This window comes from Anolis sagrei, chromosome 6 (assembly GCF_037176765.1).
Source record: "Anolis sagrei isolate rAnoSag1 chromosome 6, rAnoSag1.mat, whole genome shotgun sequence".
NCBI classification, from domain to species: domain Eukaryota; kingdom Metazoa; phylum Chordata; class Lepidosauria; order Squamata; family Dactyloidae; genus Anolis; species Anolis sagrei.
In genome coordinates, this window is record NC_090026.1 from 3,285,652 (window position 1) to 3,308,207 (window position 22,556).

General features: G+C 45.6%; 1 protein-coding gene across 1 annotated transcript in view; it reads right to left on the minus strand.

Moving 5' to 3' along the window:
• Positions 1-11,912: 11,912 nt before the first annotated feature.
• SENP3 (SUMO specific peptidase 3) overlaps positions 11,913-22,556 on the minus strand; it is a 32,872-nt gene continuing 22,228 nt past the window's right edge. Inside the window, exons 9-11 of the mRNA XM_060779913.2 lie at positions 22,126-22,209; positions 20,538-20,588; positions 11,913-12,643 (exon numbers count right to left, since the gene is read on the minus strand). Of these exons, the coding sequence (XP_060635896.2) occupies positions 12,533-12,643; positions 20,538-20,588; positions 22,126-22,209 (246 nt within the window). The 3' untranslated portion in view covers positions 11,913-12,532. The remainder of the gene's footprint in view (positions 12,644-20,537; positions 20,589-22,125; positions 22,210-22,556) is intronic.

Below are 22,556 nucleotides of genomic sequence, written 5' to 3' on the forward strand. Positions count from 1 at the left end.
TTTCCAATCCAGCATGATAGCCTTTCAAATGCCCATAGCTCTATGCTATGGGGTTCTGGGAGTTGTAGTTTCCCAAGGCCTTGAGCTTTCTCTCACCAAACTACACTCCCCAGGACTCCAGAGGTATCAAACTGTATTAGTGTTACAGTGTAGATGTGCCTTTTAATGCAGGCATGGGCCGACTTCGGCTCTCCCTCCAGGTGTTTTGGACTTCAACTCCCACAATTCCTAACAGCAGGAGACAACCCCAATGTGGTCTATACCACTGGTCACTTTTCTCCAGGACGAAAGAGAGCCACTGGTCAATACTCTTTGGCCAATGTGTTGTCGAAGGCTTTTATGGTCGGAATCCTGGGAGTTATAGTACTCAAGGGGTAGTGCATAATATGCTTGTAGTTGGCCTCTATAGAAATAGAGTGCTGGGATGGAGAGTGGCAGCAACAGCATCCTCCCTGATTTCAATTTTAATTTCTGGAGTGAAAGCTTGTGTTTAAAGGGTTGTTGTGAGTTTTCTGGTCTGTCAGGAAGCATTCTCCTTCCTGACGTTTCATCCACACCTATAGCAAGCCCAGCTAACCCAATCAGGGCCAGCTAACACGTCCCAACAAAGGATTCCCCCAGGCAGGCTTTGACAGTGCAAGGCCATTCAATGCTAATCAATCTGGTCCATTGCAACATTACTTCCAATTTTAATTTTACATTTGGCCTTCCCACTGTTTAATTGTGTGTTGTCTTATTGATAATGTTGTATATTTTATTGTCTATGTTTTATTTTAATTTGCTTGTAGTTGTTATTGCTTGTATTGTTGTATTTGGGCTCGGCCTCATGTAAGCCGCACCGAGTCCCTTAGGGAGATGGTAACGGGGTACAAATAAAGTGTTATATTGATTGATTGATTTGTCGTGTCAGGACAACCAGTCAAATTATATTACATTTCTAACAGAACAAAGCAAACAAACAGACAAAATACAAAATTTGTGAGTTTAGTAGTTGGTTAAATGTCCTTTGACCCGTATCTGTCCACTTGGAGTGCTTCTGGTGTTGCCGCAAGAAGGTCCTCCATCATGCATGTGGCAGGGCTCAGGGTGCATTGCAACAGGTGGTCAGTGGTTTGCTCTTCTTCACACTCGCATGTCGAGGATTCCACTTTGCAGCCCCATTTCTGAAAGTTGGCTCTGCATCTCGTGGTGCCAGAGCGCAGTCTGTTCAGCGCCTTCCAAGTCGCCCAGTCCTCTGTGTGCCCAGCGGGGAGTCTCTCATTGGGTATCAGCCATTGGTTGGGGTTCTGGGTTTGAGCCTGCCACTTTTGGACTCTCGCTTGCTGAGGTGTTCCAGCGAGTGTCTCTGTAGATCTTAGAAAACTATTTCTAGATTTAAGTTGTTGACGTGCTGGCTGATACCCAAACAGGGCATGGGCTGGGGATGTCTCTGCCTTGGTCCTTTCACTATTGACTGCAACTTCCCAGCAGATGTCAGGTGGTGCAATACCAGCTAAGCAGTGTAATTTCTCCAGTGGTGTGGGGCGCAGGCACCCCGTGATAATGCAGCATGTCTCATTAAGAGCCACATCCACTGTTTTAGCGTGGTGAGATGTGTTCCACACTGGGCATGCATACTCAGCAGCAGAGTAGCACAGCGCAAGGGCAGATGTCTTCACTGTGTCTGGTTGTGATCCCCAGGTTGTGCCAGTCAGCTTTCGTATGATATTGTTTCTAGCACCCACTTTTTTGCTTGATGTTCAGGCAGTGCTTCTTGTAGGTCAGAGCACGGTCCAGAGTGACTCCCAGGTATTTGGGTGCGTTGCAATGCTCCAGTGGGATTCCTTCCCAGGTAATCTTCAGAGCTCGGGATGCTTCTCTCTTCTGCTTCTTCTTCTTCTTCTTCTTCTTCTTCTTCTTCTTCTTATTATTATTATTATTATTATTATTATTATTATTTACACTTGCCTCAAGCAGACAAGAGTTATTTCTCTACCCTGGATATTATTCCACCTATATATATTCCACTTGCCTAGTTTCCAATAGACCTCACAACTTCTGAGGATGCCTGCCATAGATGTGGGCGAAACGTCAGGAGAGAATGCTTCTGGAACATGGCCATACAGCCTGGAAAACTCACCAACAACCCACTTTTTGGCCAGTCAACCAGTTCCCAATCCACCTCACAGTTGTGCTGCCTAGCTCATGTTTTGCAAGCTTCTTTCTGAGAATGTCACAGGGAACCTTATCAAAGGCCTTCCTGAAATGGAGATAGGCCCCATCCACAGCCTTCACTGCATCTACCAAGCGTGTAACTCTGTTCAAAAAACAGAGATAAGGTTTCTCTGGCATGACTTTTTGAGACACCCATGTTGACTTTGAGTGAACACGGCCTTCCTTTCTAGGTGCTTACAGAGCACCTTTTCAAAGACCTGCAATGATCAAAGGATGGAGGGTATTGGGTTGTTGTAGGTTTTTTTGGGCTGTATGGCCATGTTCTAGAGGCATTCTCTCCTGACATTTCGCCTGCATCTATGGCAAGCATCCTCAGAGGTAGTGAGGTCTGTTGAAACTAGGAAAATGGGTTTATATATCTGTGGAAAGACCAGGGTGGGACAAAGGACTCTTGTCTGCTGGAGCTAGGTGTAAATGTTTCAACTGACCACCTTGATTAGCATTTGATGGCCTGGCAGTGCCTGGGGGAATCTTTTGTTGAGAGGTGATTAGATGTCCCTGATTGTTTCCTCTCTGTGTTGTTGTAGGTTTTTTCGGGCTATATGGCCATGTTCTAGAGGCATTCTCTCCTGACGTTTCACCTGCATCTATGGCAAGCATCCTCAGAGGTAGTGAGGTCTGTTGGAACGAGGAAAAATGTGTTTATGTATCTGTGGAATGACCAGGGTGGGACAAAGGACTGTTGTCTGCTGGAGCTAGGTGTGAATGTTTCAAATGACCACCTTGATTAGCATTTGGTGGCCTGGCAGTGCCTGGGGGAATCTTTTGTTGAGAGGTGATTAGATGTGTCTGATTGTTTCCTCTCTGTTGTTTTGGTATTGTAATTTTGAGTGTTTTTTTAATACCAGTAGCCAATTTTGTTCATTTTCATGGTTTCCTCCTTTTTGTTGAAATTGTCCACATGCTTGTGGATTTCAATGGCTTCTCTGTGTAGTCTGACGTTGTTGGAGTGGTCCAGCATTTTATTTGAGGACACAGAAATGCTGGACCACTCTCACAACCACCACGTCAGACTACACAGAGAAGCCACTGAAACCCACAAGCATGTGGACAATTTCAACAGAAAGGAGGAAACCATGAAAATGAACAAAATCTGGCTTTTTAGAGTATTAAAAAACTCTAAAATTGGAACAGCAAAACAATAGAGAGTAAACAATCAGACACATCTAATCACCTCTCAACAAAAGATTCCCCCAGGCACTGCCAGGCCATCAAATGCTAATCAAGGTGGTCATTTGAAACATTCACACCTAGCTCCAGCAGACAAGAGTCCTTTGTCCCACCCTGGTCATCATTCCACAGATATATAACCCCTTTTTCCTAGTTCCAACAGACCTCACAACCTCTGAGGATGCTTGCCATAGATGCAGGCGAAACGTCAGGAGAGAATGCCTCTAGACCATGGCCATATAGCCCGAAAAAACCTACAACAACCCAGAGATAAGGTTTGTCTGGCATGACTTTTTGAGACACCCATGTTGAATGTATTGTCGAAGGCTTTCATGGCTGGAATCACTAGGTTCTTGTGGGTTTTTTCGGGCTATAGAGCGATGTTCTAGAGGCATTTCACCTGACGTTTCGCCTGCATCTATGGCAAGCATCCTCAGAGGTAGTGAGGTCTGACTTTGAGTGAACACGGCCTTCCTTCCTAGGTGCTTACAGAGCGCCTCTTCCATGACCTGCAATGATCAAAGGATGGAAGGCATTGTTTGACTCATTGGCCACGACTGAACACTATAATTAAGTACAGTACAACTCTGTATCTACAGGACTAATTGTGGCTAATCCACAACCAAAATATGTCCTCTCATGTATACCTATGTGAGAGGAAGTCACAGGGAGGAGGGAGCAAGCATGTTTCCTGCTGCCCTGGAGACTAGGACGCAATGGAACAATGGCTTCAAACTACAAGAGAGGAGATTCCACCTGAACATGAGGAAGAACTTCCTGACTGTGAGAGCCGTTCAGCAGTGGAACTCTCTGCCCCAGAGTGTGGTGGAGGCTCCTTCTTTGGAAGCTTTTAAGCAGAGGCTGGATGGCCATCTGTCAGGGGTGATTTGAATGTGATTTTCCTTCTTCTTGGCAGAATGGGGTTGGACTGGATGGCCCATGAGGTCTCTTCCAACTCTTTGATTCTATTATATGATTCCTCTCCAGAATTCCTCTAGATCTTCCAGGTGATTCTATGACATGCTTCAACTAGAAGCTGCCATACAGATATCCTGGAAGATCTAGTCAATTCCTAGATTTGAAGATTCTCAGATTTGATTAACCTGATATCTAGGAATCTCTAGGTTCTCTGTTGCAACTCTATAGTCAATCTCTGCCGATGGTGCAATGGGTTAAACTCTTGCTACTGGATTGATAGGCGGTTCAAATCCAGGGCGCAGGGTGAGCTCCCATCTGTCAGCTCCAGCTTCCCGTGTGGGGACATGAGGGAAGCCTCCCACAGGATGGTAAAACACCTGGGTATCCCCTTGGCAACGTCCTTGCAGACGACCAATTCTCTCACACCAGAATTGTGGGAGTTGAAGTCCAAAACACCTGGAGGGAGGGCCGAAGTCGACCCATGCCTGGCCTAGAAGCCATCCAGTCCAACCCCATTCTGCCAAGAAGCAGGAATATAACATTCAAAGCACTCCTGACAGATGGCCATCCAGCCTGTTAAAAGGCTTCCAAAGAAGGAGCCTCCACCACACTCCGGAGCAGAGAGTTCCACTGCTGAATAGCTCTCAGTCAGGAAGTTCTTCCTCATTGTATTGTCGAAGGCTTTCATGGCCGGAATCACTCAGTTCTTGTGGGTTTTTTCGGGCTATATGGCCATGTTCTAGAGGCATTTCTCCTGACGTTTCGCCTGCATCTATGGCAGGCATCCTCAGAGAGTTCTTCCTCATGTTCAGATGGATTCTCCTCTCTTGTAGTTTGAAGCCATTGTTCCTTTGCATCCTAGTCTCCAGGGAAGCAGAAAACAAGCTTGCTCCCTCTTCCTCCCTATGGCTTCCTCTCACATATTTATACATGGCTATCATCATGTCTCCTCTCATTCTTCTTTTCTTCAGGCTAAACATGCCCAGCTCCTTAAGCCGCTCCTCATGGGGCTTGTTCTCCAGACCTTTTATCATTTTAGTCGCCCTCCTCTGGACACATTCTAGCTTGTCAATATCTCTCTTGAATTGTGGTGCCCAGAATTGGACACAATATTCCAGGTGTGCTCTAACCAAAGCGGAATAGAGCATGGGGAGCATGACTTCCCTAGATCTAGACCCTATGCTCCTCTTGATGCAGGCCAAAATGCCTTTGGCTTTTTTTGCCGCCACATCACATTGTCGGCTCATGTTCACCTTCCTGTCCACAAGGACTCCAAGATCTTTTTCACATGTACTGCTCTCGAGCCAGGCCTCATCGTCCCCCATTCTATAGCTTTGCATTTCGTTTTTTCTGCGTGAGTGGAGTATCTTACATTTGTCCCTGTTGAACTTCATTTTGTTAGTTTTGTCCCATCATCTCTCTAATCTGTCTAGATGGTTTTGAATCCTGCTCCTGTCCTCTGGAGTATTGGCTCTCCCTCCCCATTTGGTGTCATCTGCAAACTTGATGATCCTGCCTTCTAGCTCTTCATCTAAGTCATTAGATGTTATTGTGTATAATTTTGCTTTACTGTTTGCTTTTTTTGTACTCATATGTTGTATGTATTTTACTGTGTTGTTATTGCGTTTTGGTTTTATTTTATTGTAATATTATTGCAATATGCTGTTGGGCTTGGCCTCATGTAAGCCGCCCTGACTCCCCATTGGGGAGATGTTGGCAGGGTATTAAATAATAATAATAATAATAATAATAATAATAATAATTATTATTATTATTATTATTATTATGCTCTCAGGCTCTCTTGACAAGGATGTGCCAAGGAAACCAGGAGGACTTTGTCAACAGGATGGAAGCTGGGTCCACCACTCTGATCCTGAGACTCAAGTCCAGTTGATGCAATGGAAGCATCCTGACTCTCCGCCTCGAAAGAAGGCACGGGCCCAATTCTAAGCAGGCAATGTCATGTTCACAGGATTTTGGGACCAGCATGGAGCAGGATGGATAGATTTCTGTTGTCGAAGGCTTTCATGGCCGGAATCACTGGGTTGTTGTAGAAAAAGTGTTTATATCTCTGTAGAATGACCAGGGTGGGACAAAGGACTCTTGTCTGCTGGAGCTAGGCGTGAATGTTTCAACTGACCACCTTGATTAGCATTTGATGGCCTGGCAGTGCCTGGGGCAATCTTTTGTTGAGAGGTGATTAGATGTGTCTGATTGTTTCCTCTCTGTGTTGTAGGTTTTTTCGGGCTATATGGCCATGTTCTAGAGGCATTCTCTCCTGACGTTTCGCCTGCATCTATGGCAAGCATCCTCAGAGGAGTGAGGTCTGTTGGAATTAGGAAAATAGGTTTATATATCTGTGGAATGACCAGGGTGGGACTATTGTCTGCTGGAGCTAAGTGTGAATGTTTCAGCTGACCACCTTAATTAGCATTTGATGGCTTGGCAGTGCCTGGGGGAATCTTTTGTTGAGAGGTGATTAGATGTGCCTAATTGTTTACTCTCTGTTGTTTTGCTGTTGTGATTTTAGAGTTTTTTTAAAAAAAATATTGGTAGCCAAAATTGATTTTATTTTGCTGTAATATGTTGCCTGGGCTTGGCCTCATGTAAGCCACCCTGAGTCCCTGTTGAGGAGATGGTGGCAGGATATAAATAAATATTATTATTATTATTATTATTATTATTATTATTATTATTATTATTATCTGCTCATGTGTCATAATATAAGTCTCTATAGCTTCCTTTCTGCTTCGCTGGAGACTAGGACGCAATGGAACAACGGTTTCAAACTACAAGAGAGGAGATTCCATCTGAACATGAGGAAGAACTTCCTGACTGTGAGAGCCATTCAGCAGTGGAACTCTCTGCCTGGGAGTGTGGTAGAGGCTCCTTCTTTGGAAACTTTTAAACAGAGGCTGGATGGCCATCCGTCAGGGGTGATTTGAATGCAATTTTCCTGCTTCTTGGCAGAATGGGGTTGGACTGGATGGCCCACGAAGTCTCTTCCAACTCTAGGATTCTATGATTCTATAAGCCGTGAATTTCCTAACAAAGGGGACTATGATCCCTGGGGCAGGCAAGGCTTCACTGCTGCAAACATTACGGGAGGCCATCCAAACCAAGAGACAACGTGGCATGCTCCCCATAGGTGTCCTTTGCCTTCTGCAAGACAAGGCACCATCTCACAACTCACCTGTTGCCCACATGGAAGCAGCATGCTCCTCTGGCTTTGAAATTTCACCACATCCCTCTTATTCCCCCGACCTCACATCATTGGACTTCCACCTCTTTCCAACAAGGAAGTTATTTTTGAAGAGCGAGTTTTTCAGATTATTGTCGAAGACTTTCATGGCTGGGATCACTGGGTTGTTGTAGGTTTTTCAGACTGTATGGCCATGTTCTAAAAGCATTCTCTCCTGACGTTTCGCCTGCATCTGTTGCAAGCATACCTCACAACATCTGAGGCTGCTTGCCATATATGTAGGGGTAACGTCAGGAGAGAATGCTTCTAGAACATGGCCATACAGCCCGAAAAACCTACAACAATCCAGTTTTTGCAGGGGTTTTTTCGTGTCAAGAGCAACTTGAGAAATTGCAAGTCAATTCTGTTGTGAGAGAATTGGCTGTCTGCAAGGACATTGCTCAGGGGACACCCAGGTGTTGTGATGTTTTACTATCCTTGTGGGAGGCTTCTCTCATGTCCCTGCATGGGGAGCTGGAGCTGACAGAGGGAGCTCATGCATGCTCTCCTTAGTTTCGAATCTCTGACTGTCGATCTTCATTCCTTCCAGCACAAGAGTTTAACTCATTGCACCAATGTTTTGATGTTTTACCCTCCTTGTGGTAGGCTTCTCTCATGTCCCTGCATCAGGAGCTGGAGCTCACAGAGAGAGCTCATCCGTGCTCTCCCCAGATTCGAACCTCCGACCTGTCGATCTTCAGTCTCTCCAGCACAAGGGTTTAACCCATTGCACCAATGTATTGTCGAAAGCTTTCATGGCCGGAATTACTGGGTTGTTGTAGGTTTTTCCGGGCTATATGGCCATATTCTAGAGGCATTTTCTCCTGACGTTTTGCCTGCATCTATGGCAAGCATCCCCAGTTTTGAACCTCCGACCTGTCAATCTTCAGTCCTTCCGGCACAAGGGTTTAACCCATTGCACCAATGTTTTGATGTTTTACCCTCCTTGTGGGAGGCTTCTCTCATGTCCCTGCATGGGGAGCTGGAGCTGACAGAGGGAGCTCATCCGTGCTCTCCCCAGTTACGAACCTCCAACCTGTCGATCTTCAGTCCTTCCAGCACAAGGGTTTAACCCATTGCACCAATGTTTTGATGTTTTACCCTACCTGTGGGAGGCTTCTCTCATGTCCCTGCATGGGGAACTAGAGCTGACAGAGGGAGCTCATCCGTGCTCTCCCTAGTTTCGATCCTCCGACCTGTCAATCTTCAGTCCTTCCAGCACAAGGGTTTAACCCACTGCACCAATGTTTTGATGTTTTACCCTCCTTGTGGGAGGCTTCTCTCATGTCCCTGCATGGGGAACTGAAGCTGACAAAGGGAGCTCATCCACACTCTCCCCAGTATCGAACCTCCGACCTGTCGATCATCAGTCCCTCCAGCACAAGGGGTTTAACCCATTGCACCAATGTATTGTCGAAGGCTTTCATGGCCGGAATCACTGGGTTGTTGTAAGTTTTTTTGGGCTATATGGCCATGTTCTAGAGGCATTTTCTCCTGACGTTTCGCCTGCATCTATGGCAAGCATCCCCAGTTTCGAACCTCCGACCTGTCCATCTTCAGTCCTTCCAGCACAAGGGTTTAACCCATTGCACCAATGTTTTGACGTTTTACCCTCCTTGTGGGAGGCTTCTCTCATGTCCCTGCATGGGGAGCTGGAGCTGACAGAGGGAGCTCATCCGTGCTCTCCCCAGTTACGAACCTCCAACCTGTCGATCTTCAGTCCTTCCAGCACAAGGGTTTAACCCATTGCACCACTGTTTTGATGTTTTACCTTCCTTGTGGGAGGCTTCTCTCATGTTCCTGCATGGGGAGTTGGAACTGACAGAGGGAGCTCATCCGTGCTCTCCCCAGTTTCGAACCTCTGACCTGTCGACTTCAGTCCTTCCAGCACAAGGGTTTAACCCATTGCACCAATGTTTTGATGTTTTACCCTCCTTGTGGGAGGCTTCTCTCATGTCCCTGCATGGGGAGCTGGAGCTGACAGAGGGAGCTCATCCGTGCTCTCCCCAGTTTCGAACCTCCGACCTGTCGATCTTCAGTCCTTCCAGCACAAGGGTTTAACCCATTGCACCAATGTATTGTCGAAGGCTTTCATGGCCAGAATCACTGGGTTGTTGTAGGTTTTTCCGGGCTATATGGCCATGTTCTAGAGGCATTTTCTCCCGACGTTTCGCCTGCATCTATGGCAAGCATTCCCAGTTTTGAACCTCCGACCTGTCAATCTTCAGTCCTTCCAGCACAAGGGGTTTAACCCATTGCACCAATGTTTTGATGTTTTACTCTCCTTGTGGGAGGCTTTTCTCATGTCCCTGCATGGGGAGCTGAAGCTGACAGAGGGAGCTCATCCACACTCTCTCCTGATTTGAACCTCCAACCTGTCAATCTTCAGTCCCTCCAGCACAAGGGTTTAACCCATTGCACCAATGTTTTGATGTTTTACCCTCCTTGTAGGAGGCTGTTCAAGTCCTGAACCGGTGCTTGGCCGCTGGATGAGGGCTAACAGATTGAAACTAAATCCAGACAAGACAGAGGTCCTTCTAGTCAGTCAAAAGGCCGAACAGGGCATAGGGTGACAGCCTGTGCTGGGCGGGGTCACACTCCCCCCGAAGGCATAGGTTCGCAGCTTGGGAGTGATCCTGGACTCATTGCTGAGCCTGGAACCCCAGGTTTCGGCGGTGGCCAGGAGAGCTTTTGCACAATTAAAACTCGTGCGCCAGCTGCGCCCGTACCTTGGGAAGTCTGACTTGGCCAGGGTGGTCCACGCTCTGGTTTCATCCTGTATAGACTACTGCAATGCTCTCTACGTGGGGTTGCCTCTGAAGACTGCCCGGAAGCTACAACTAGTCCAACGAACGACAGCCACACTACTAACCTGAGCGGGATACAGGGAGCATACGACTCCTCTGTTGCGCCAGCTCCACTGGCTGCTAATCAGCTTCCGAGCACAATTCAAAGTGCTGGTGTTGACATATAAATCCCTAAACGGTTCCAGCCCAGTTTACCTGTCCGAACGGATTCTCCCCTATGAACCATCAAGGTTGTTAAGATCTTCTGGAGGGGCCCTGCTCTCGGTCCCACCTCTTTCGCAATTGCACTTGGTGGGAATGAGGGACAGGGCCTTCTCGGTGGTGGCCCCTCGGCTCTGGAACTCCCTCCTGATGGAGATCAGATCTGCCTCTTCCCTCCTTGGTAAAATCATGGCTTTGGGACACTGCATTTGCAGATTGACGGCTGAGTCAATAACTGTTGTCCTACTGGCGGATGGCGATGAATTTGCAATTTGTGATTTCACTCTGACGAACTGACTTTGTTGTAAATGCTATGAATTGTATTTTAATGTATTTTATATTGATGACGTATATTCGCTTTAGGTTCTTGTGGGTTTTTTCGGGCTATAGAGCCATGTTCTAGAGGCATTTCTCCTGACGTTTCGCCTGCATCTATGGCAAGCATCCTCAGAGGTTGAGAAGGTCTGTTGGAAGTAGGAAAAATGGGTTTATATATCTGTGGAATGGCTGGGGTGGGGCAAGGAGCTCTTCCCTGCTGCAGCTAGGTGTGAATGTTTAGCTGATCACCTTCATTAGCATTTGAAGGCCTGCCTGAGCCTGGGAAAATCTGTTGCTGGGAGGTGTTAATCTGTGCCTGGTTTTTTCCTCTCTGTTGTTTAGCTGTTATAATTTTAGAGTTTTTTAATACTGGTAGCCAGATTTTGTTCATTTTCATGGTCTCTATATTCGCTTTATCTTATTGTACTGAATCCTCTGTTGTTAGCCGGCCGGCCGGAGGTTGAGAAGACCGGGTTATAAAAAACTCCAAATAAATAGAATAATAAATAAATGTCCCTGCATGGGGAGCTGGAGCTGACAGAGGGAGCTCATCCGTACTCTCCCCAGTTTCGAACCTCCGGCCTGTCAATCTTCAATCCTTCCGGCATAACCCATTGCACCACTGGGGGCTTTTTTCAGAGGATGAGACTCTGATTTCCGAAGTCAAGACGTGGCTTTTGGAGCAACCTGTCGACTTCTACAAGCGAGGTGTTGACAGTCGCTTCAAAAATGGGGAGCAGTGTGTATTTCTAGGTGACACCGATGGAGAGAAGGACTCAAGTCTCACTGCTCTCAGGGGGTCTGGGGAAATCTTTCAGGGACGCCCCCCACAAGGGAGGGTGGGCAGGAAGTCCGTCTGCACCGTCATGCTTCTCCAAAGAACGTCTTGTTTTTTTATTATTTACCCACAATGGCAGCCAACGTATAAAAAAATGCTTGTTTCCGTCCTCTCGGCCCCAGTGTATAAACTGTCCCCGCAACCCCCCCCCAAAAAAAACCCCTCACAGCCCCTTCCCCACTCCCCCCCTTTTCCTAACCCCCTCCCCAAAAAAAAAAAATACCCCTTGGGGAAAAAAAAAGAAAGAAAAAAGAAACCCAGACATCATCCACTAACACAAGGAACCAACAAGGGCGATAAACTGGGGGGAGAAGTCGTGTGAGTGGGTGTTTTGGGGGGTGGAGGGGCCAACGGAGCCCTCCTCCCCTTCCCTTCCTGGTCCCCATATTCAAAACGGAACGCTTGACCGAGGGTGGCCGGATACAGAAGGCTGCGCTAACTCTGGCCCCACCCTCCATGTCTCCCCAAAAAGAACCAACTGAGAGAAACCCACCTAAGGCTTAAATACGAACTGGGGGAGAGAGAGAAAAAATAATAAATGACCAGGAAGAGAGAACCAAAGAGAGAAGGGCCTCCTCCCCCAACTTTGGGTCTCAACAAAAAGACCTCCCCCTCCAGAAGGATAAGAGTCCGGTGGTCAAACCTCCAGAGTTCCTGTGACCTAAGAGTGTCCTTGCGGAAGGCGCCACAAAACCGATGGCGGCGGAGGGGCGAGGGAGGGCCGTCCGGGGTGCGGGGCCGAGGAGGAGCCGCGCCCCGCCTGTGGCGCCGAGGGAGGGGTCTCCGAGGGGCGTCTGCGTGTGTCGGTGGGCGGGAGGCGGCGGGTCACGCAATGAGCTTGCAGTGGCACAGCTCCTTGTACATCTGTCGGCGGAGTTTCGGCATGTCTTGCTGCGTGAAGGTGAAAGGGAGGCCCAGAGCCAGGTATTTGGAATACTAGACGGAACGTAAACAGAGAGAGAGTAAGGGACCTAAATCTGAAATTGGGTCTCTGCTATTCAATATATCAAAATATTTATTTCGGTCATTGACCAGCACAGGAAATAGTGTCACATTTCCAGACAAACCTGGCATGCTTGGTACATTAAAAATATAAATATAACTACTAAAAACACAATATGGGTGAGGGAGCAGAAGGGAAGGGGAAGCAGGGTAAAAACATACAATGCCCAGATCCATCACCAAATTGCAGATTCAGGGAAGAAGATCACCGGACACACAGTTGACTTTTGGAACTAGTCATTCCCTGGCGGACTCTGCATGCTGCTGCACAGAACCTCGCAACACTGTAGGTTGTAGCTGAATTAGCATCTGCAAGTAGCAGGGAGGTATAAAATTGTCCCGAATGGCCTGGGTGCTTGTCTATGAGAGGTAAGATAAGCCTGGCACGGATATCCCTGTAGAACGGGCACTGGAGGAGCACATGTTCTATTGTTTCTACGTGACCCGAGTCACAGGGGCAGAGCCTCTCTGGGAAAGGGATCTTCCGGTAGCGGCCTTCAAGTACAGCTGATGGGAGAGCATGGCATCGGGCCAGGGTGAAAGCCCTTCGATGAATAGGAACCTCTAGGTATGTTAAATATGCCATAGGGGCGGCAAGGTATCTGCTGTCTTCACTGATAAGGAAGCTTGGAGCCGAGGCCAGATCTAGTTGGCGCTCTGTGTCTGTGATACGTTGTTTAATAAGTGCTTTGGCTTGATTGTAATCCATAGCTAATAGTAGATCTGGAGAAAATCCCAATGAGGAGATTTTGGATGCTACCGCCTGCTTCCATGTGGATTGGAAGTCATCCTCCATGGTTAGTGGGGCAAGGCCAAGGGGTACACGGGACAGTCTGAGCCAGAGGTTAAGTATGGCCACCCACACCCTGGCCTCCACTCTCATAAAACCCGTCTCTAGTCGCAGGGTGGCATTAGAAACGCATTTAGGTACCTGCAAGGCCGATCTCAGAAACTTGGACTGAACCACCTCTAATGGGGCAAAACTGGGGAAGGGGCCCAACTGAGCACCATACAAGAGTTGGGCTAATGACTTGGCTTCGAACAGCTTGAGCGCTGCCGGTGTGAAGTGGCCCCCTCTTGTCCTGAGATATTTAAGAATGGCAATTGAGCTCCCCTGCGCGGTGTTGGATACTTGATCCCCATGAGCTCTTCTGCTACCATTAGATTGGAAAACTACACCTAGATATTTGAAGGATGTAACTTGTTCAATTTTATGTCCATCTATGCTCCAAGGGTAAGTCCTGGGCCTATTAGCGAAAGCCATGATTTTGGTTTTATTGTAATTGAGTTGGAGCTGCTCTGTGTTGCAATGTTGTATTAATGCTCTCAAAGCTCTTTTGAGCCCAATGGGTGTTCTAGAGAGTACAGCAGCATCATCTGCATAAAGCAGGATGGAGATGTGTCTTCCCGCCAGCTTTGGGGGGTGGAAGTCCATGTTTTGAAGCTGGTCCACTATGGAGTTTATATAGAAATTGAACAGCAAGGGGGCCAGAATGCAGCCTTGCTTGACACCCTTGCATGTTTCAACAGCCTCAGTGAGGTGGCCCTGTGGGTTGCATCTTACTTTGAGTGTGGTCTTTTCGTGAAGTTGGCGTATTAGATATAATAGACGGCGATCTATTGTAGAACTCTCCAGTTTTTCCCAAAGTTTAACTCGCGAGATGGAATCAAATGCTGCTTTAAAGTCAATAAAAGCAGCATATAGTGAGGTTATGTTTTGGGAGGAATATTTTTCCACAAGGTGTTGCAGCACTAGGCACTGATCTATGGTGGATCGACCTTCCCTGAATCCAGCTTGCTCCTCAGCTAATATGCTTTCTTGTTCCAACCAATCTTGGAGTTTCCATTGTAGATGTCTAGCATATAGCTTGCTGATAGTGTTAAGGAGGCTGATTGGTCGATAGTTCGCAGGATCATCCTTTTTCCCTTTCTTTTTATAGATGGGAACAATGATTGCAAGCCCCCAATCCTTGGGGATTTGGCCATGGTTGTCAATACATGTAAAAAGTGAGGCTAGGATGGGAGTCCAGAAATCCAGGTTATTCTTGATGGCCTCTGCTGGGATAAGATCTTCTCCTGGGGCCTTGCCTGATGGTAGTTGGGCAACCAGGTTCTTAATTTCTGAAGCTGATACAGGTGGCCATGGGGGAAGGTTCTCTGTATCGAGGTTGGGGCAGTCCCTTCCAGTAGAGGTGTCCATATGGAGATCCTGGAAATATGCCTCCCAAATCCCCGGAGGGATGTGGGAATCCACAATAGGTTGGTCAGATCTTTGGGCATTTGATGTAATATGCCAGAAAGTGGCTGAGTCTTTCTCTTTGACAGCTTTAATAAGCTGAGCCCAGTTGTTTTTCATAGCTTCCTTTTTCTTATATGCGAGCATCTGCTTGTAATGCCTCTTTTGTTGAAGGAGGTCTTGCGCTGCTGATGGTGAGGTATTGGATATGAAGGCCTGGTAAGTGGCAACAAGAGCATTTTTAGCATTGACACAATCTTTATCAAACCAGGGCTTGGAGTATTGCTGTTGCTGCTTCCTTGATGTAGAATTGTTAAACCTTAGGTGCTTCTGTATTTCTTGAGTGATGTTCATATAGTTGTCAAGTAGTATGTTGGGGGATGTTGATGATGTCAAGGCAGTCTGTAGCCCCATTAGTCGATCAGAGGCCAGGAGCTCAGATATTCTTTGGTTCAGACAGGGAGTCCATTTGGCCCTGACATGGGTTCCCCCTAGAGGTGGTAGGGAGGGTTGAAAACATTCCACTGTGTGGGTATTTTGGGTGAAAGAATTTAGGTGCAGCAGGACAGGAAAATGATCACTGTCAAACTTGGGCTTAACTTCCAAGGTTTTAGCATATGGAAGAAGGTCCCTTGAGATGGCTATATAGTCAATGGCACTCATTTTAGAGCCAGAAAGATATGTAAATTCTGCTGGGTGATCACCTTCCAGAGCACCATTTAAGATGTGGAGATTCAATCGTGATGTTGATTGAGCCAAACACAACCCTGCAAAGTTTGTTTTTTGATCTTTGGAACGACGAGTTAGAAGTGGAACCTCATATTCAGTGGCAGGAGGAAGGCCTTTGTAACATTTAAAGAGTGTGGCATCATCAGGTCCCATTCTTGCATTGAGATCCCCTCCCATAATTACAGAGGCATTTGGGTTCTGCACTATGAGGTCTGCAGCATAATTTTCCAATTCTGACCATAAAGCTCTAGTTTGGGCTTTCTTCCTCGTTGGAGGCAAATAGGCATTTATTATCATCAAGGTATGATACTTGAGTTGAATTAGCACTGCCATTGCAATTGTTTTTAATGAGGGGAGGGGCCTTGTTATGGCACGTAAAGTGGTAGAGACTAAAATCCCTAATCCGCCTTTTGCTCTTCCATGTGTAGCTCCTGGCTCTGCCCCTACACAATACGAGTGGAATCCATTAGCTATCAGATCACCTACTGCCCAAGATTCCTGGATCAGAATAATATCATAGTGGGAGAGAAAGTCTATAAAACAAGGGTCTCTAATGGATGCGAGCCACCCAGCCACATTCCAAGTCAATAGGCTGACCCCGTGCTGGCCCTGTAGCTGTCATAGTCCCAAGGGATCTATGGCCTGGTCACGATCCTTCTGTATCAGGTCCGGGTCATTGTTTGGTGAGAAAGAAACTTGGCCTTCTGATGAAGGGGCTGGATGGACCAATGCCACATGAGTAATGAAATGTGGGTCATTGGCGAGTAGGGAGCCAAACTCATTTGCTGTCTGCAAGCCCTCACCTATGACCTGTGGAGAGGCAAGCTCCATCTGGGGTTGAGGAGAGTCCATAGTGTGTGGAATATTTAAAGCAGCATTTGCAGGAGTGTCTTTGATCTGCTTTTCTGTTACTTGAGTCATTACTGGAATCACAGATGGATCTCTGTCATTGTTGTTTTCTTTTGTAATGGTCTTAGAGGGGGGGCTTGGCTTGGGAGGAGCCGTGGAAGAATCTGTATTAGGGTCTGCTTTAAGTTCCAAATCAATGTAAGCAACTGCTGGATGACAATTCCTGTCTTGGAGCTGTGTTAACTGGGTTAAGTTTCTTTCTTGTACCCGTGTATCCAATGTACTTCGAGGAATGAGATGATTGACTGTCAGATCCTTAAATACCCTACTGATAGTTATGCCATGCCTGTTCCATAAGATGTCCTTCATTTGAGCTAGGCGGTCTGACATCTCAAGGGAGTTGAAGGTAAGGAGGATTCGTTTTACACCATTCTGTGTTGGAAGAAAATGGTGATCTTTTAAGTCAATAAGTTTGGGCTGGGTTCTGAGCAAGTAAGCCAGTGATTTTACAATTTGTTGTTTATGGTTCCAGCCCAAAGCATTTTGATTGAGCTGCAGAACTATCTGGGTTTTTTGCAGAGTGAGGCAAGCTTTAGTTTCAACTGCTGGTTTATTACTGTGATTAACAGCAGCTGTGGTCAGAGGAGCATCCTCAGCATGTGAGCACCTGGTCGTCTCTGCAGGCTTGACTCCCTGAAATTCAATATAAAACCCTTGGGTTCCAACTTATTATTATTATTATTATTATTATTATTATTATTATTATTAACTTTATTTGTACCCCGCTAGCATCTCCCGGAGGACTCGATGTGGCTTACACAGGCCGAAGCCTCAAAACACAATACAATAGAGAATGTAACATCACAACAACAAAGCAAATCAAACAATAAGCAAAATAACATAACACCGCAATACTAAGCAGATCAAACAATAAGCAGAATAACAACAATGGCAGTACATCAAGACATTATTAATTAAAAACTGGTTCGGCCGGCGCACTGGGGTACAAGGGTTAAAAGTGTTGAAATGGCAGGAGGCACGTAGGGTTAAAAGTGCGATGTGCAGCGACAATTAGTTATGCTAAGGTGCTACTAGGACTTGGGGTGGGGATTCCTAGTCTGAGAAGGCACAACGGAACAGCCAAGTTTTTAAGTTCCTTCTGAAAACGGCTAGAGTGGGGGCCTGTCTGAGATCTTTTGGGAGGGCGTTCCAAAGTCGGGGGGCCACCACAGAAAAGGCCCTGTCCCGTGTCCCCACCAAGCGCGCTTGCGACGTGGGTGGGATCACGAGCAGGGCCTCTCCAGATGACCGTAACGAGCGCGTGGGTTCGTAGATGGTGATGCGGTCACGCAGGTAGGGTGGTCCCAAACCGTTTAGGGCTTTGTAGGTGAGCACCTGCACCTTGAATTGGGCTCGGAAAATAAATGGCAGCCAATGGAGCTCCTTAAACAGAGGGGTTTAGTTCGGGGAGACTCTCATGGGCCTTCCCTTGAGGTGTTTTGGACTCCAACTCCCACAATTCCTGACCGTCTCACCCCCTAATCAGCTGGAAGCTCTAGGTCAGTGGTTCTCAACCTTCCTAACGCCGCAACCCCTTTATATAGTTCCTCATGTTGTGATGACCCCCAACCCTAAAATTATTTTTGTTGCTACTTCATAACTGGAGTTTTGCTACTGTGCTGGACGGGGTTACACTCCCCCTGAAGCCACAGGTCCGCAGTTTGGGAGTCCTCTTGGACTCATCGCTTACGCTTGAGGCTCAGGCGTCGGCGGTGTCTGGGAGGGCTTTCGCACAACTGAGACTCGTGCGCCAACTGCGACCGTACCTCGCGAAGGCTGATCTGGCCAGGATGGTCCATGCCTTGGTCACCTCCAGATTGGACTACTGCAATGCGATCTACGTGGGGCTGCCCTTGAAGACGGCTCGGAAGCTCCAACTGGTCCAACGATCAGCAGCCAGGATGCTAACTGGGGCCCCTTACAGAGAGAGGTCAACCCTCCTGTTCAAGGAGCTCCACTGGCTGCCATTTATATTCCGAGCCCAATTCAAGGTGCAGGTGCTGACCTACAAAGCCCTGAACGGTTTGGAACCAGCCTACCTGCGTGACCGCATTTCCATCTACGAACCCACGCGTTCACTTCGGTCATCTGGAGAGGCCCTGCTTGTGATCCCACCTACGTCGCAGGCGCGGTTGGTGGGGACGCGGGACAGGGCCTTTTCCGTGGTGGCCCCCCAACTCTGGAACATCCTCCCCCAAAGATCTTAGAGAGGCCCCTACATTGGCAGTCTTCAGAAAGAACCTGAAGACCTGGCTTTTCCGATGCGCCTTCCCAGAGTAGGAAATCTCCACTACCAAGTCCCATAAGCACTTTACCAGAACCAATGATTGCTGCACATCACACATCGCACTTGCCCTAGAAGCCTCATATACACCTCCTGTCACATCAACGCTTTTAATTCTTGTACCCATTACTCTGTCCCGGCCCAGTTTTATTGTGGTTTAGTCTATTGCTTTTTGCCTGTTGTTTATTTTGCTTTATTCTGTTTTTAATTGTTTGATTTGCTTAGATTGTATTGTTGTGTTGTGTGTTGAGGCCTCGGCCTGTGTAAGCCGCATCGAAGCCTTCGGGAGATGCTAGCGGGGTACAAATAAAGTTTAATAATAATAATAATAACAATACTGTTATGAATCATCATGTAAATATCTGACAGGCAGGATGTATTTTCATTCTCTGGGCCTTGGGAGTTGTAGTTGATGGGATTTATAGTTCACCAACAATCAAAGAACATTCTGAACTCCATCAGAGATGGAATTGACCCAAACCTGGCACACAGAACGCCCATGACCAGCAAAAAATAATGAAAGGGTTAGGTGAACATTGGCCTTGAGTTTGGGAGTTGTAGTTCACCTATGTCCAGGAAGCACTGTGAACTCAAACAATGATAGATCTGGATTAAACTTGGCACAAATATTCAATATGCCCAAATTTGAACACTGTTGGGAGTTCGGGGAAAATAGACCTTGACATTTGGGAGTTGTAATTGCTGGGATTTATAGATCACCTACAATCAGAGAGCATTCTGAACCCCACCAATGATAGAATTGGGTCAGATAATCAGGAAGGGGCCTGGGGCTGTTAGGAATTAGCACCGGGATTGTGGCGCAGCTGGCTGAGTGTCAGCTGCATTAAGATCACTCTGACCAAAAAATCATGAGTTCGAAGCCAGCCTGGGTTGGAGTGGGTTTCCAACCAATTGTGTGTAGCCTGTTGTCGACCTTTGCAACCCGAAAGACAGTTGCATCTGTCAAGTAGGAAAATTAGGTACCACCTTAAAGTGTGGGGAGGCTAAATTAACTAATTTATGAGGCCATAAAAAAGACTCCAGAAAGCATTCCAGCAGGGAAGCATGCGGGGAATGCGGAAGTGCTTCATCAGTGTTGCAGATGGACGAAGAAAGCGACAGTTCCCCTGGTGGCCAGAAAAAAAGGTTAAATAGCCTCTGTGTATGTCTGTATATGTTTGTATGTCAAAAATTGGCATTGAATATTTGCCATATATGTGTACGCTGTAATTCGCCCTGAGTCCCCTGCGGGGTGAGAAGGGCGGAATGTAAATTCTGTAAATAAATAAATAGGAATTGTGAGAGTTGGAGTCCAAAATACCCAGAGGGCCCAAGTTGGCCCATGCCTGCACTGTAATGTACATTTTTGTCATTCAATTGGCAATCTCAAGCCACAGAATTGCATAGAGAGAAGAGAAGATTCAGGGGCTGCCTGGCCTAAATGCGATCATGCCCTATTGCTGTCACAAGGTTGACAACATGGGATGCTAGCTTCTTTGGGAAATCAATTATGTTGACGTGGAAAGGCCCATGCTCTCCTTCAGAGCTCCCAGTTTGGTTTGGCTAAGTCCAGGGATGCTGTCTGGCCAAGATAAGCCTTGCCTTCCCCTCCATTGCCCTCAGAGGCCCCTCAGCTGGGAGGGGTCTTGAGAAGGGTCCGCAGCACTCACCTGCAGGACGAAGGCTCCACAATCGCTGTCGTTGTTTTGCCTGGCAATGTTCTGCGGGAGAGAAAGGGGAGAAAGTGAAGAAGACAATAGATTCCAGGAAGGACAATGGAGTCGTGAAGGACATGCCTCAGAGCAAAGAAGCCCCTTTTCACCCTTTCCTCTTCCTCCTCTGTCTAGTGGGAAACTTTTTAGTTGCACTGGCATTAGGGTCACCTGGAGAAACCCACACTTTCACCTCTTGGGTTACATCAGCACATCCAGTGTGAGCAAGACAATATACCGTATATACTCAAGTATAAGCAGACCCAAATATAAGCCGAGACACCTCATTTTACCACAAAAAAACTGGGAAAACACATTGACTTGAGTATAAGCTGGGAGTGGAGAATGCAGCAGTGATTGGTATATTTCAAAATAAAAATAGATACCAATATAATTACATTGATTGAGGCATCATGAGGTTAAATGTTTTTGAATATTTACATTAAATAAGATAAAACTGTCCAACTCTGATTCAAACTTTATTCTAACCTTTTTCAATGGAAATGTGCTTATGTATGTTCCAATAATAGGAAAGAGAGAAAAATAATAAAAGTAATAAAAATAATAGAGTAAAATAATGGAAATGTAATAATAACAGTAATAAGAGTAAAATAATAAATGTAATAATAATAATAAAGTAAAATAATAAATGTAATAATAAAAATAGAGTAAAATATAAGAGCAAAATAATAAATGTAATAATAATACATGAAGAAAAACAATACATGTAATAATAATAAAGAGATAAAATAATACACGTAAAAAATAATAGAATAAAATAATGGAGATGTAATAACAATAATAATAGAGTAAAATAATAAATGTAATAACAAAAAGTAGAGTAAAATAATAAATGTAATGATAGTACATGAAGAAAAATAATAAATGTAATAATAATAAAGAGAGAAAATAATACACGTAATAAAATAAAAATAATGGAATAAAATAATGGAGATGTAATAACAGTAATAATAGATTAAAATAATAAATTTATTTATTTATGTCACTTTTATCCCGCCCATATCAGCCCGAAGCCGACTTATTATTACATTATTATTATTATTATTATTATAACGTAATAATAATAGAGTTTAATAATAATTGTAATAATAATAATAGTGTAAAACAATAAATGTAATAAGAGTAAAATAATTAATAGAATAAAATAATAAATGTAATACTAATAAAGAGAGAAAATACATGTAATAATAAGAGTGAAACAATAATTGTAATAATAACAATACAGTAAAATAATAAATGTAATAATAGAGTAAAATAATTAATAAAATAAAAATGTAATAATAATACATGAAGAAAAATAATAAATGTAATAATAATTAAAAATAGAGTAAAATAATAAATGTAATAAAAATAATAATACTAACAGAGTAAAATAATAAATCTGACCCGAGTTTTTCAGCCTTTTTTAAAAGGGCTGAAAAACACGGCTTAAACTCAAGAATATATGGTAACTGGAGCTGAGAAAGTACAAGAATGTACTGACGCTTTGGGAAATCATTCCTTGTGAAGGAAGAGAGACACTCACCATCTGGAAAACTCCTCTCCATCCGTCTCGGAAGTCGGGGCGATTCTTCTTGTCTGCTTCAGCCTGCAGGTACTTGCAGATGTGCTGGACCAAAGTAAAGGGGAAGAGAACCCACATTTAACGAGGGGCAGATAATTATATTTGCATATTTGCTTTGAAAGGCCAATTGGCAAATATTCCATTTTAGGGATGCTCTGCTCAGGCTCAAAGCTGACTTTCTTGGCATTTTGCAAAACCCATATTGACTCGAGTCTAATGCGTCATCGAATCTAATGCGCACCTCCATTTTTAAAACCCTGTAACCAAAAAAAGTATTTTCTGACAAATGTAATGGGAAAAGCGCAGCACATAGTGCACTCTTTGTAATACGCCCATTACATCTGCTGCTTGCTTTGAATTCCTTTTTCGTGTGTGTGTGAAAACAATTGCAT